The following is a 13642-nucleotide window of genomic DNA, read 5'->3' as shown; positions in this document are numbered from 1 at the left end:
GCAAGTTGACAAATAGGACAAAATCCCTTGCCACAAATAGTTATTAGAAGCTAATAAATAGTTACAGAATATATTTTATACTGCTTTTTAAAATAATTTTTCGTTAAAAAATAATAGAAGGCATAAAATAGGAGCCGTTATTTATGTTAACATCGGTGTTCACCCGGTGAACACCAGTGTTTGGCTTGCTATTTTAACAGCATTTATTCTGTACAATGTATCTCTGTGGTCCAACATTCATTTCACGTCCCCATTCTTATTATTTAGAATTTCTTAAAGACAATGTCATTTCTTATTCAATGATCATCCAGAAGCAAACGTACAGTGCAGGAAGATAATCTTTATTACATTTTAACTAGAAACAGAGCAGATAGCAAGTTCACGAGGTATTTTTGATTATTATTCTCTTAAAATCAGGCTTCAATAACAATAGTCAAAAGCGAGCCTTAACTGCACAGATATATTTTGGTCACTATTAAAATCTTCAAGGGCACCAAAGCCAGCAGCGTAAACTAACATAAAGGTAATCACTGAAAAATTTAATGTGCCAAAGTGTAGATCACTGCATTAAACTCTATCCTTGTATTTTCTTAATCATCTTCTTCAACACTGAACAATTATTGTTACTCGGCAAAATCTCAAACATGCACATAGCATGCCTACAAGAATACTCTCTTAACATTGTCAACACTATGCCTTCCTTTCCCCCTGGAATTCAATGACTCATGGTTCCACTCCCTACATGTATTAGTGGTAATATGCAAAATTGATTTTGTTTTCAAGGTTAAATAGCAGATTGACTTTGCATTTGGTGGCCAGCTGTGTACCCTAATTTTTTTATCAGTTATTTCTTTCACAAATTTAACTACATTTCATAAGCCCTGAGATATTCAATAACCTGCTAATGATTGTATACTTTTAATTTACACTTTACTCAATTTGAACCCCTCATAAGTACTTAAAATTATTTACAGATGATTGTAACTAAAGCAATGATGGAATTTACTACTTGTGTATTAGACTGATAATAAGGCCTTTAACTAAGAGTTGCATATTTTATGCAGTTTTTTGCTTGCTAGGAGCCATTCTTAAAATTACATCAATGATTCTCTGTCAGTAATAATTGCTTTTCATTTGCTTATTCCTACTTGGATAACCAGATTCACTTTTTTCCTCTCTTGTAAAACAACATTTTTTTCTCTTTCCCAGACATAAATGTTGTCCAACTGACTAGGTACCAAAAGAAAGTCTGAACAGCATATTGATAACTATGATTAGCAGAAAAATAGCTCGTAATAGACATTCAATAAATGCATCTTCTATCTGGAATGAATAAGTTGTAAGGCAGCTGTTGGAGTCTTATACTTTCATCATATGCTGTAACTAATTTTCTTTTTTTTTTGAATTTTATTTTATTTTATTTTGCTAATTTTCTTTACCTAGGGAATTCAGGTTACCCAATTCAATTCGCCCTCAGATGTAAATCTAAGAATTTTAAAATTTAAAAAGTGATTTAGCTATTCTCAGAAAAGGTAAACAAGTTAATAATAACAGTTGCTACTAGTTGATGAAAAAAAAAAGGATGGGATTACTTTCCACTAAATCATACATACAACTGAGGAGAAATAAAAACCTAAGCATTAACTGATTTTTATCATTTTCTCCACAGTTATCCTTGCAGCATTTTTGTTCATATATTTATCCCCGTTAACTTTTCTAGCTGAAAGAAAATTTAATTATCTTCACGGATTTCCCCATCTCCTTACGTACATATTGTTAGTGAAAAGCTGGTGTAAATTTAAGAGTGTATTTTCATGTCATGCCATATTTCTATATTTGTTTTTTGCTAACATTAAGTTTTCCCTATTTAAATGATTCTGTATGGAAGATGAGAAAATCTGCCAACTTCCTACGAGACTGCTTGCTTGCACTATTCTGTTTTTGTTGATAGTTTTGAAGCATATTGCACACTTGTCATCTAGCATATGAATAAGTAACTGTTACTCTTTTTAGAAAGGATACACTGACAAATTCTTAGGTTAATGGCTTTGGCCAAGTATTTTTAGCCAGCTACAGGACAATAGCAATGGCAAAAACGTTGACGATACAGTTCATGGTTCGGTTCTCCCATCTTACAGTGCAGGTTCCTGAAAACACACAATGAAAGGACTCAGAAACATCCAAACATCAAAATTACCAGGAATATATATACATTTTTCATAGGTTTTAATATCATATTTAATACAACCCATTAACTCTTCCCCTTTCCTATTTGTCTGATAGCAGACTTGCCACTAGGTATAAAGCAATTCTGTTGATCAAGTCTTGTGGGAATTTAAGTAGAGATAAATAAAGATTTCATAACAAGGACCACTATTTAACTTTGCTAGAAGTTGGATTTTGTTTGAGTCAGCTTAAAGTCTCTTAGGGGTTCCCAGATGGCGCTAGTGGTAAAGAACCTGCCTGCCAGTGCAGGAGACATAAGAGATGTGGGTTCGATCCCTGGGGCGGGAAGATCCCCTGGAGTAGGAAATGGCAACCCACTCCAGTATTCCTGCCCAGGAAATCCCATAGACAAAGGAACCTGGTGGGCTACAGTCCATGGGGTCACAAACAGTCGGACAGGACTGAAGTGACTTAGCACACACATACAAAGCCTCTTACCATCAGATGTGGTGTCCCAAAAACATGAGCTGGCTGTGTGAAAGCCATATGGACTCCTCTGGACCACTGCACAGGTCACTAAAAATAAAGACGCAGAGTGAGAACACTTAAAAGGAAAAGTAAGTGTTTGAGTTCAGAGCAGTAAATGCTATATAAATAAATAAATAACAGAAAACAAAGCCTTCAGTGAATCAATTGAAAAACATAAGTCTCTCATTTTGATGATTTATTACAATAACTGTGAACTCACTGGATCCAGTCTGTTTGTTGCCCAGTGCCATAACCAATGGTAATCGTACCACATGAAAAATGTGGGCCAAATCATATGCCTTGTCCCATAGGCATAATTCAGACACAAAAACAAAGAAAATCAATATTATGTGTCACCTCACAATCCTACTGAAAAGACAGTAGGGCTGAGGCGGTTTCAGTGAAAATAACCGGTGCAAATGTACAAGGTGATGTTACCAAGACAAGTAGATGGTTGGCAGGAGCACAAACTGCTTTTGAGTAGCAAGAGATCTCCATCTTTCAGGTATTATTACAGATTATTTGGGGATGAATAAGTCAAAAGTCCTTCACACCCTATTAGTATCCAACTTGAGGGTCTATCATTTATTTACATTCTCTAAATTCAGAGAAAACCACAGAGACTAAAGTGAGTAAACTAATGAGGAAGGACACAAATACTTACCAATATACTTATAAGCTTTTCCCAACTTAACCAGATGTGCTAGGGATTGTTCCACTATGCTTGCAGTCCATTGGTTGATATTGTTCTGATTATAATCTTCACCTCCCAAGACCCCATCTATACACTAAAAGGGCAGAGGACAATTATACACATATTGCAGGAAAAGATTTATTCAAAATATAAAATATAACCCAATAAAACATTTTAGGAAATATGCATCTGGTAAATATTTATTATGCATTGTCTGTAACTGTTGGAGAATGTTCAAAGCATTTCTGCATGCATTATCTCACTCTGAGATATTACGGGCCATATAAAGATAAATGTGACATGGTCTCTACTGTAAAGAACTCAACAGCCTAGCAGAGAAGCTAATAAAAGAACTCTATCACACAAGGAAGACCAATCCAGGGTGATAAGTTATGTTGTAAAATGATTATGGGGGGGTGATTTTAAAAGGGTGTTATCAATTGGTTAAAGAATGGCTTTGCAACACCTGAGATTTGACCTAGGTTTCAGATGCTAGAAACAAAGGAGACCAATGAAGAAATATATTTCTCATGTACAATAATTATATTTTCATCCATATAATGCTTAGCTATCAAAGAGCAAGCACACCTACCACTAAAAGTGAATCATCAACAAACACTACTTTTGAGGCACTCTAGAAACAGTTAAACACTTTCCCACAGTGTTTACTAGCATCCACTTCTGATACTTGATGAAGAGCACTGGTGTAGCATCACAGTCTTAGGTTTTAAGACTCTAAGACTCACTTTAAGACTCACCTCTCCCACCCTAGTGTGACCTTTTGCAAGTGACTTCATCTCTTGAAACCCCTATTTTCCCAACCACTGGACCACCAGGGAAGTCCCTTATTTATCTTATAACTAGAAGTTTGTACCCTCTGACTGACATTTTCCCCACCCCATGACAATTATCATTCTACTGCTTCTATGAGTTTGGGGTTTTTTAGATTCCACATATAAGTGAGATCATATAGTATCTGTCTTTCTCTTGACTTATTTGGCTGCTACTATTTTTAATTCAAGGGATAACAGCCTCATCTTAGCAAGTTGTTTTTGATGGAGCGAGGTAAGGAAAGTCATGTGCCCAAACACAGTGACTGCCACAGAGTGAACACGTAAGTAATGACAGATATTATTATTGTCATCATAACATTATTGCTGTTATTTTTCCAGTTTTATTGAGATATAATTGACATACAACATTGTATAAGTTTAAGGTATACCATGTAATGATCTGACATGTTATATTATGAAACAATTGCCACAATAAGGTTAGTTAACACATTCACTTCCTCATGTAGTTTGTGTGTGTGTGTGTTGAGAACACTGAAGATCTACTTTTAGCAACCTTCAAGTATACAATACAGCACTGTTAACTGTAGGCACCATAGTGTATATTAGATCCTCCGAACATATGCTTTTTTTTTTAATTACTTATTATTTTTTCAGTGTTTTCGGTCTTCATTGCTGCCCCCAGGCTTTCTCTTGTTGTGGTGAGTGGGGGCTGCTCTCTGGCTGTGATGTGAGGGTTTCTCATTGCGGTGGCTTCTCTTATTGGGGAGCACAGGCTCCAGAGTGCAGGCTCAGTAGCTGTGGCACAAGGGCTTAGTTGCCCCATGGCATATGGAATCTTCCCAGACCAGGGATCAAACCCGTGTCCCTTGCATTGGCAGGCAGATTCCCAACCACTAGACCACCAGGGAAGTCCCTTATTTATCTTATAACTAGAAGTTTGTACCCTCTGACTGACATTTTCCCCACCCCATGACAATTATCATTCTACTGCTTCTATGAGTTTGGGGTTTTTTAGATTCCACATATAAGTGAGATCATATAGTATTTGTCTTTCTCGTGACTTATTTGGCTGCTACTATTTTTAATTCAAGGGATAGTGCCAGGAGAGTAAAGCATTTTTTCAGTTCATTCATAGAATCCAGCTTAATAAGACAGACATACACACAGGTGCACAGCTTTCATTTACTACAATTGGATTATAGTAGAGGCAGAGTCGGACACGACTGAAGCAACTTAGCAGCAGCAGCAGAGGCATTAATGGCTTCCCAGGTGGCTCAGTGGTAAAGAATCCGCCTGCCAATGCAGGAGATGTGGGTTCAATCCCTGGGTCAGGAAGATCCCCTGGAGGAGGAAATGGCAACCCACTCAAGTATTCTTGCCTGGAAAATCCCAAGGACAGAAGAGCCTGGCGGGCTATGGTCCATGGGGCTGCAAAGAGTCAGACACGACTGAGCACGCATGCAGAGGCATTAATGGGCTTCCCTGGTGGCTCAGACAGTACAGAGTCTGCCTGCAGGAGGCATTAATTAATATGGAATTCTAAGCTGGATGGTATAATATCCTCACTAATTATAAAATATAAAAAGAGAAATGAAATTTAGAGGGACTGAAGAAAGTAACATGGCTCAAATTATTCTCCCAGGATGTTCAATAACATGAAGAGTTAGGAGAGTCAGTGGCCCAAGGGTCAGTGGGCCAGCAATTTCATTCTGGCTTTACCGTTCCCAAGCTAACAGTCTTTGGGAAACCTCTGCCTCTCCCTAGACTGCCATACCTTAATGAGAATCAAGAGCCCTTGTTCCCTTTCACATTATCTAATAGGACCACTTCAGTTTCTGTTCGAAGCAATAGAAACATCTGGGGCCTGTGGATGTCATTGTAAATAACCCTGCTAATTACTATTAATTAACATTTAGCCTCTTCATTACCATTAACCAGGAGACCTACTAGATAATGAGGTCCTTAACCTGCTCTGTATCCACAGGGCCAAACTCAGAAGTCAGGCACGTAGCACGCACTCCATACATGTTTGCTGTTGAAGTAATATTGGCTTTGATATACTCTCTGGACATCCTGAATCAAATGTACTTTAGATTAAGCTCCAAGTTAATTCCATTTGTAACCCACTTTTTCTACCAAAATGTGTTTGTGGCAAATTCTATTACTGACAATGAATAAAATATATGCGTATCACTGATGAGTGAGTGGCTCTAAGACTTCAGTAGGAAAAATATATTAGCAGAGCAGCTCAGAGCAAGGACTCTAAGAAAATAAGGAGATTGGCAAAAGATAAGAAAAACAAAAATGCCTGCTGAAATTATACAGTTATCTGGGAAGTGTTGAAATGTTTTCAGTAGCGCGCTCTCTCCCCACCCCACTCTCTGTCCACCTTCCCTCCCTCCCCCACCTCTCTCCCTCAACTTTTTAATGTCTCAATAGCAAACAGAGTTGGCTCAGGGAGAGGAAAAAGAATAGACTAGTAGCAAAATGCCACCTGTGGGAAACCTGAGATGTCTTTCAAGTCTCATATTTCATATGAAAATTTCAAATGAAGCTTGCTTTTGACTCCATAGTGTATCCATTTGTATCCGTTGTATCCGTTTGTTATCCGTATTTGAAAATGGTTATTTATATTACTTAACTCCTTCTTGCAAGTATGGAAGTAAAACTGATGCCCTAAAACACACTCAGTGGCTTCTGCTGCTGCTAAGTCGCTTCAGTCGTGTCCAACTCTGTGCGAGCCCAGAGACGGCAGCCCACCAGGCTCCCCCGTCCCTGGGATTCTCCAGGCAAGAACACTGGAGTGGGTTGCCATTTCCTTCTCCAATGCATGAAAGTGAAAAGTGAAGTCGCTCAGTCATGTCCGACTGTTCGCGACCCCATGGACTGCAGCCTAACAGGCTCCCCTGTCCATGGGATTTTCCAGGCAAAAGTTCTGGAGTGGGGTGCCATTGCCCTCTAGGACTACCTAACCACCACTAAGTATGTGTATCACATTTTAAGAAGCATGGTTCTTTTACCTGAATAAACTATTTAAGTAACCCATGCATGTGGGTTGAAAAATCCAACAGAAGAGTTTACAATGAAAAGCAAAAATCCTCTCCTCCCTACTTTTTTTTTCCCCATCCTTAGCCCCCTTCTGCAGAGCAAACACTTTTAGGGTACAACTGATTTTTAAAATCTCTTAAGGGTCCCTTACATATCTCCAGATAACGTTTTTATTGCTATGACATGAAAATTTAGTTCCCTGTGACCACCTGCCACCTCCTGCCCCCCAAGCATGTCCCCTCAATATAGTGAATTCACTATTTTTACTTCAGTATATTTACACCATTAGGAGCACATTTCTTTTCTACTCGGGATGTTTCTTTCCACACAGAAGATTTTTCCTGATCATCCCTGGCCTCTTGCCCCACCTGTTATCATTTCTCCCCATGGAGGGGGAGCGAGTTACCTGCTGGTGCTCCACCCTTCTCATCTGGGAGAGCCAGTCTAAAGAGTGAGTACAAGGAGAATCAAATATCACCTTTGTTATTGGTTAAAAACTAGATTAAAGATTGGGGCTTCCCTGGTGGCTCTGTGGTCAAGAATCCACCTGCCAATTCAGGAGATGTGGGTGTGATCTCCAAATGTCGTGGACTTGAGTATTGGGTTTCTCCTTCCCTCTTCACCCAAACCAACGAAAGGCACCAGCCTGGTTAAGTGTTTCTCTCTGCTGACTCTAACTTTTCCCTGGATGCCTCCTCAGAGGTCTGAACTGAACCGGTACGCCGTTTGAAAAACAAGCTCCCATCTCTAATCTTCTCGTTGTTGTTCAGTCCCTCAGTCATGCCTCTTCGGCAACCCCATGGACTGTAGCCCACCAGACTCTTCTGTCCATGGGATTTCCCAGGCAAGAATACTGGAGTGGGTTGCCATTTCCTCTTTCAGGGGATGTTCCCAACCCAGGGATCACACCCACATCTCCTGAATTGGCAGGTGGATTCTTGACCACAGAGCCACCAGGGAAGCCCCAATCTCTAATCTAGCTTTTAACCAATAACAAAGGTGATATTTGATTCTCCTTGTACTCACTCTTTAGTCTTTTCATGTGGTTCATAATGTGTGTAAAGAAGCAGGTACCATTGAAAAGACTCCTCCAATACCTCAGCATCCTTTGCTTCATTTTCCATCTAGCAAGGACAGTCTTTCTTGACTTTCCACTTTGAAAAATGAGGCTGCTATCATTCCTGCCCTCCCATGATCCATGCTATCTTCCACCTCCCCAATGCTCTCATTTGTGCTTCTGCATTGTCAAAGTATGGAAAACTTTGCATTTTTAAAATCATGATTTCATTAAAAAAAAATTAGTTGTTTAGTATTTTTAACTCTATATCGTATTTGTTACAATATTGCTTCTATTTTTTTTGGGGGGGGGCGTGATTAAACCCATGCCCCCTGCACTGGAAGGCAAAATCTTAACCACTCGACTGCTAGGCAAGACTCTGCATTTTGTTTTAATAATGAAATATTCCTGGCTACAAAGTTTTAATACATGATTCTGAACTATTAAACATTTACAATAATATGTGGCCCCATTGGAATAAAAGTTATTTTATTCAAAAGACAGAAAATCAGCTTTAGAAAACAGCAAGCCAATATTCTAGATCAACACTTAAATATCCCTTTCAGGGTAAGCCCCAAGATGCCTGAGAGCATACAATATGACTGACAGCATGCAATATAACAAACACAGAAGCAGCCCTATAAAGAATTAGTGAATGAATATTAAAAATCTTGTTTAATACTCAGGCTTTTAACTTCGTACTGAAAGTGAAAACAGTTTTAAAAAATTTCACCAATGCATCAATCTTCAAGATAAACAAGATATATAACTCACCTCTTTAACAATATTGTGTGCTTCATCAGCATTGAAGCCAACCTAAAGATGGAAAACAAAAGATACAGTGGCTTTCAACACAGACTTCCTTTTCCTGGGAGCTATGATGCTACACAGAATACCCTAGGCTGGCCTAGACAGGTATTGGTGACAGGGGACCACAGTGAAAAGGGGCATTAAGATTACTGAGGCTACTAATCCCACCTTGATCTTTAAAATCGCAAAATGCCATGCCACCTACCTCCCTGGAGATTTTCACTTATTAGATCTCGGGCAGAGCCTAGGCAACATTTTTCTTGAAGTGCTTTACTCATATGGGGTTTCCCAGGTGGTGCTAGTGGTAAAGAATCTGCCTGCCAACACAGGAGATGCAAGAGATGAGGGTTCCATCCCTGGATTGGGAAGATCCCCTGGAGGAGGAAATGGTACCCCACTCCAGTATTCTTGCCTGGAAAATTCCATGGGCAGAGAAGTCTGGTGAGCCCATAGGATCTCAAAAGAGTCAGACATGACTGAGCATGTGAGCACTCATATACACACTGCTACTGCTGCTGCTGCTGCTGCTAAGTTGCTTCAGTCGTGTCCAACTCTGTGCAACCCCATAGACGGCAGCCCACCAGGCTCCCCCGTCCCTGGGATGCTCCAGGAAAGAACACTGGAGTGGGTTGCCATTTCCTTCTCCAATGCATGAAAGTGAAAAGTGAAAGTCAAGTCACTCAGCCATGTCCAACTCTTAGCGACCTCATGGACTGCAGCCTACCAGGCTCCTCCACCCATGGGATTTTCCAGGCAAGAGTACTGGAGTGGGGTGCCATAGCCTTCTCCTAGCATATACACACTACTATATATAAAATAGATAATCAACAAGGAGCTATTTATATAGCACAGGGAACTCAACTTAATATTCTATAATAACCTACATGGGACAAGAGTCTGAAAAAGAATACATATATGTATAACTAAATCATTTTGTTGTACACCTGAAACTAACACAACACTGTAAATCAACTATACTCCAATGTAAAATAAAATTTTTTTTACAAAGATATGGGCAGCACAAGAAAGAAAAAAGTGTTTTCCTGGTGATTCTGATAAACACCCAGACTGCAGATCATTGTGTTGTAAAGCTCAGGAAACAGGAGACAGACATATGATGTGTTATCAGTACACAGGAAATAGTTGTGACTAAATAATAATGAGGGGGGCCATGAAAAAAGAATACTGGTAAGTCTGAATTTTGTTCTTAACTTATGCTTGGCAATTTATGTGGCTTTCCTGAGTTAAAGTTTATGAAAATGCTTGATCATTCCAAATTAGTCACTTTATAACATATAAATAATATTTAGACCTTTAATCTATGCCCATAATACAACAGGTCTGGCAACTTTGTCTTTCTTGGGGAGTGGCCTGATACAATCTTGAGTTAAAAGCAACTATTAATGACTAAAAAATGTCCTAGAGTCAAGAAATAGGTTATGTGATAAGATCTCAGTCTAAACCAAAACATTTCAGGTAGTACATGACTTGTTTCCATGGAGACATTTTTTAGGTGCTTTATGACATCAGCATGTTTGTAAATCCCACTATACAACAAAATGGTTAAAAAAAAAAACAGTAAATTCTGAAAATAAGTACCTTGTTGAGTACAGATTTAAAGTATTTTCAACTTATTTAATTATACCAGATAATTCCCCAACACCCTAAATCATCAGAATAATCATGAAAACAGGTGTCACAACTGCCCCTATTAAAATAATTTTACCTTCAAATAAGGTCCTTATCTATTTTCAAAAGTGGTCTACAAACTAAATAATGTCCATTTCCGTTCAGTTTGGAAGGTCACCAGGGAATCAGGTTGTACTGGATGGCCATGGTAACACATGTAATTTTATTTCTTTTATAATACAGGCATTTAGGGGGTACCACCTTAGCAGCAACAGCAATACAGAACCCTCTCAGGAGTCAGGAGACTGGTACTTTCGGGGGATATGCCTTGAGGATGAAATTGCTTATGTTTCAATTTCTAAAATAAGAAAACCACTAACCTTGAAGCGTGTATGCCACCTGCATACACCTGCATTTAAACTCGAGCCTGAGTTTAAATGTGATCTTAGCTTCTGTAAAAGCCCACATCCTAAAGATGAATGGTCCAGAACGCCCTTCCAGGGGTCTAATAATATACTATTTTATGCTGCACCTCCACCATGTGCCTGCCTAGTTATATTTCACAGCACCATTCACCTGTGGCTACCACTGGACAGAAAATGTCTTTGTCTGTTCTGCCCTGTCACAGGTTATGCTGGGATCCAACAGGCCTCAACCTCCTCCTGGTTAGAGAGAAGCCAGAGTTGTAGCTGTGTAGTCAGAGGTCTGGGTTCAAATGGAGTGGCTGTCATTTCTGGCAGTTCTAACTTTGACTTAGCCGCCATATAAGTCACAGTCCCCCGTGGGTAACAGGAAGATGACAATTGACATCACGGGCTTCTGGTGAGGTTTTGGGAAGCCTGAGTCAATAAGCAAGGGCTCATAATCCATAAAGTACCTCCTTCCAAACCACCCCAGTGAGAGTGCCCGGGAGGGGGAGCGGCTCTGCCACCAGGGCCTCGCTTGGCAGGGATGTGGCTCCTGCTTTGGGGACACCAAGGGGCAGAGGAAGCAGCCAGGAAGACCGGTTCCCAAGGCCCGCCCTGTATACGGGCGGCTCCCGCCACCCCACGCACCCTAAGTCAAGGCTTCTAACCTTCGGCCCCGACCCCACTGCCAGCCCCCAGCGCTCCCAGTCGCCCCTGCCATCCCGACTCTCACCCCACCCTCAAGGCCTCGGGGTTGGGGGCCGGAGAAGGGCGGGGCGGATCCCAAGCCCTGTGGAGAGGACCTGGGCACGGCGGACGCTGCACCCCAACTCTCTTGGCTGCTGGGTGCCAGGAGACCACCCTGCCGAGACAAAGTGCCGAAACGGGCGGGGGCGGGGGTCGCTCGGGGGCGGCGGAGGGGCGGTACCTCGTCGCAGGGGCGATGGTACTCCTCCATGGTGGCGCCGAGTCTCCTGGGGGGCGGAGCTATGGGCGGGTCAAGCTCCGCGGCCGCGCACTGGCCTCGGGGGAGGCCCCGCCCCCGTTTATGGCCCGGGGCGTTCCCTACGCAGGCCCCGCCTTTGCGTCCTCACAGTGGCTCCACCTTCCTTTCTCCTGGCTGCCGGCTGCCAGGAGACCACCCTGCCGACACAAAGTGCGGAAACGGGCGGGGGCGGGGGTCGCTCGGGGGCGGCGGAGGGGCGGTACCTCGTCGCAGGGGCCATGGTACTCCTCCATGGTGACGCCGAGTCTCCTGGGGGGGCGGAGCTATGGGCGGGTCAAGCTCCGCGGCCGCGCTCTGGCCTCTGGGGAGGCCCCGCCCCTGTATATGGCCCGGGGCGTTCCCCACGCAGGCCCCGCCTTTGCGTCCTCGCAGTGGCTCCACCTTCCTTTCCCCTCATCCCAGCCCTGCCATCACCACACTCTCGCAGCGCTCCTGCGACTGGGTGTCTCTCTCCGTTGCCTCCAACCATTCTGGAAACCGTAGTTTGCTGTTAAAGAGCTAGGATTTGTGCCAGTGAGAGTCAAGATAGGGTGACCTAGTGTCAGTCTGTCTAGAGTCCTCATTATTTAGGAGTGCCCACTGCAATGGTTATTTGCACATATTCGTGCATCATCCAGCAAATAGCGTAGTGAATGCAATGGTGAATAAGTTGCTTTGATTTGTCTTCTTACTAGCTATGTCACTTGGAAAAATTAACCTCCCACAGCCTCAGTTTTCCCATATGAAAACAAAATTATACTTATTTTATGACTGGTTGTGGCATCAAATAAGATACTGTAGGTAGAGGCTCTCACACCCTTCCTCCTCCATGACTATGTAAAAAAAAAAAAAAAACTGATTTATAGGAGAGAAGGTACAAATATACTAAATTATAAATATTAGCAGAACAATGGTTACATTTATTTTTAAATAATGAAGCTTCAGATACTCCTAAGTAGTTTCTCATTTAAACCCATGACAACCCAGCAGGTTTGCTTCTGTTACCATCATCCCATTTTTCGAGATGAAACTGCAGGGTAGAGAGTTTAATTTACCCAAGGTCTCATATTCAGTAAGTAGTAGAAGGATTTAAACTTAGGAGGCTGATAGCAGCACCCAAATTCTTAATCACTGTATTAGTTTCCTCTTGTTGCTGTAACAAATTATCATAAATTTTGTGGCTTAAGGCAGCATAAAGGTCAGAAATCTAAAATGAGCCTGTAGAACTACATTCCCTTTGGAGGCTCAAGGGGAGAATCCATTTCCTTGTCTTTCCAGCTTCTAGAAGCTGCCTACCTTTCTATAATATTTGACATTCAATAAATGTCAAATACTTTAGGGACCATGCTTTAAAACCACTATAGCTCTGTTAGCATCTGGGTTGCAAGAAAAAGAAGATTCAAATAGGATGAGCTGAAATACTAAGGACCTTTGTTTTCTGGTATAGTCAGAAATACAACAGTAGACATGTTCCAGGTTGGTTCAATAGCTCAACAAGCTTTTGGAACCTTTGTGCTTTCCAGC

At 41.4% G+C, this 13642-nt stretch overlaps 1 protein-coding gene across 1 annotated transcript; it reads right to left on the bottom strand.

Moving 5' to 3' along the window:
- Nucleotides 1-320: 320 nt before the first annotated feature.
- On the bottom strand, nt 321-12195 carry DYNLT3 (dynein light chain Tctex-type 3). The gene is made up of 5 exons (XM_055565074.1): nt 12062-12195; nt 9062-9103; nt 3359-3482; nt 2665-2742; nt 321-2147 (listed from the first exon to the last, which is right to left on the bottom strand). The coding sequence occupies exons 1-5, from the start codon at nt 12089-12091 to the stop codon at nt 2071-2073; spliced, it is 351 nt and encodes a 116-aa protein (XP_055421049.1). The 5' UTR covers nt 12092-12195; the 3' UTR covers nt 321-2070.
- Between the last annotated feature and the right edge of the window lie 1447 nt (nt 12196-13642).

Source organism: Bubalus kerabau, chromosome X (genome assembly GCF_029407905.1).
Source record: "Bubalus kerabau isolate K-KA32 ecotype Philippines breed swamp buffalo chromosome X, PCC_UOA_SB_1v2, whole genome shotgun sequence".
In the NCBI taxonomy this organism is placed as follows: domain Eukaryota; kingdom Metazoa; phylum Chordata; class Mammalia; order Artiodactyla; family Bovidae; genus Bubalus; species Bubalus kerabau.
This window is presented reverse-complemented; position numbering and strand designations above follow the sequence as displayed.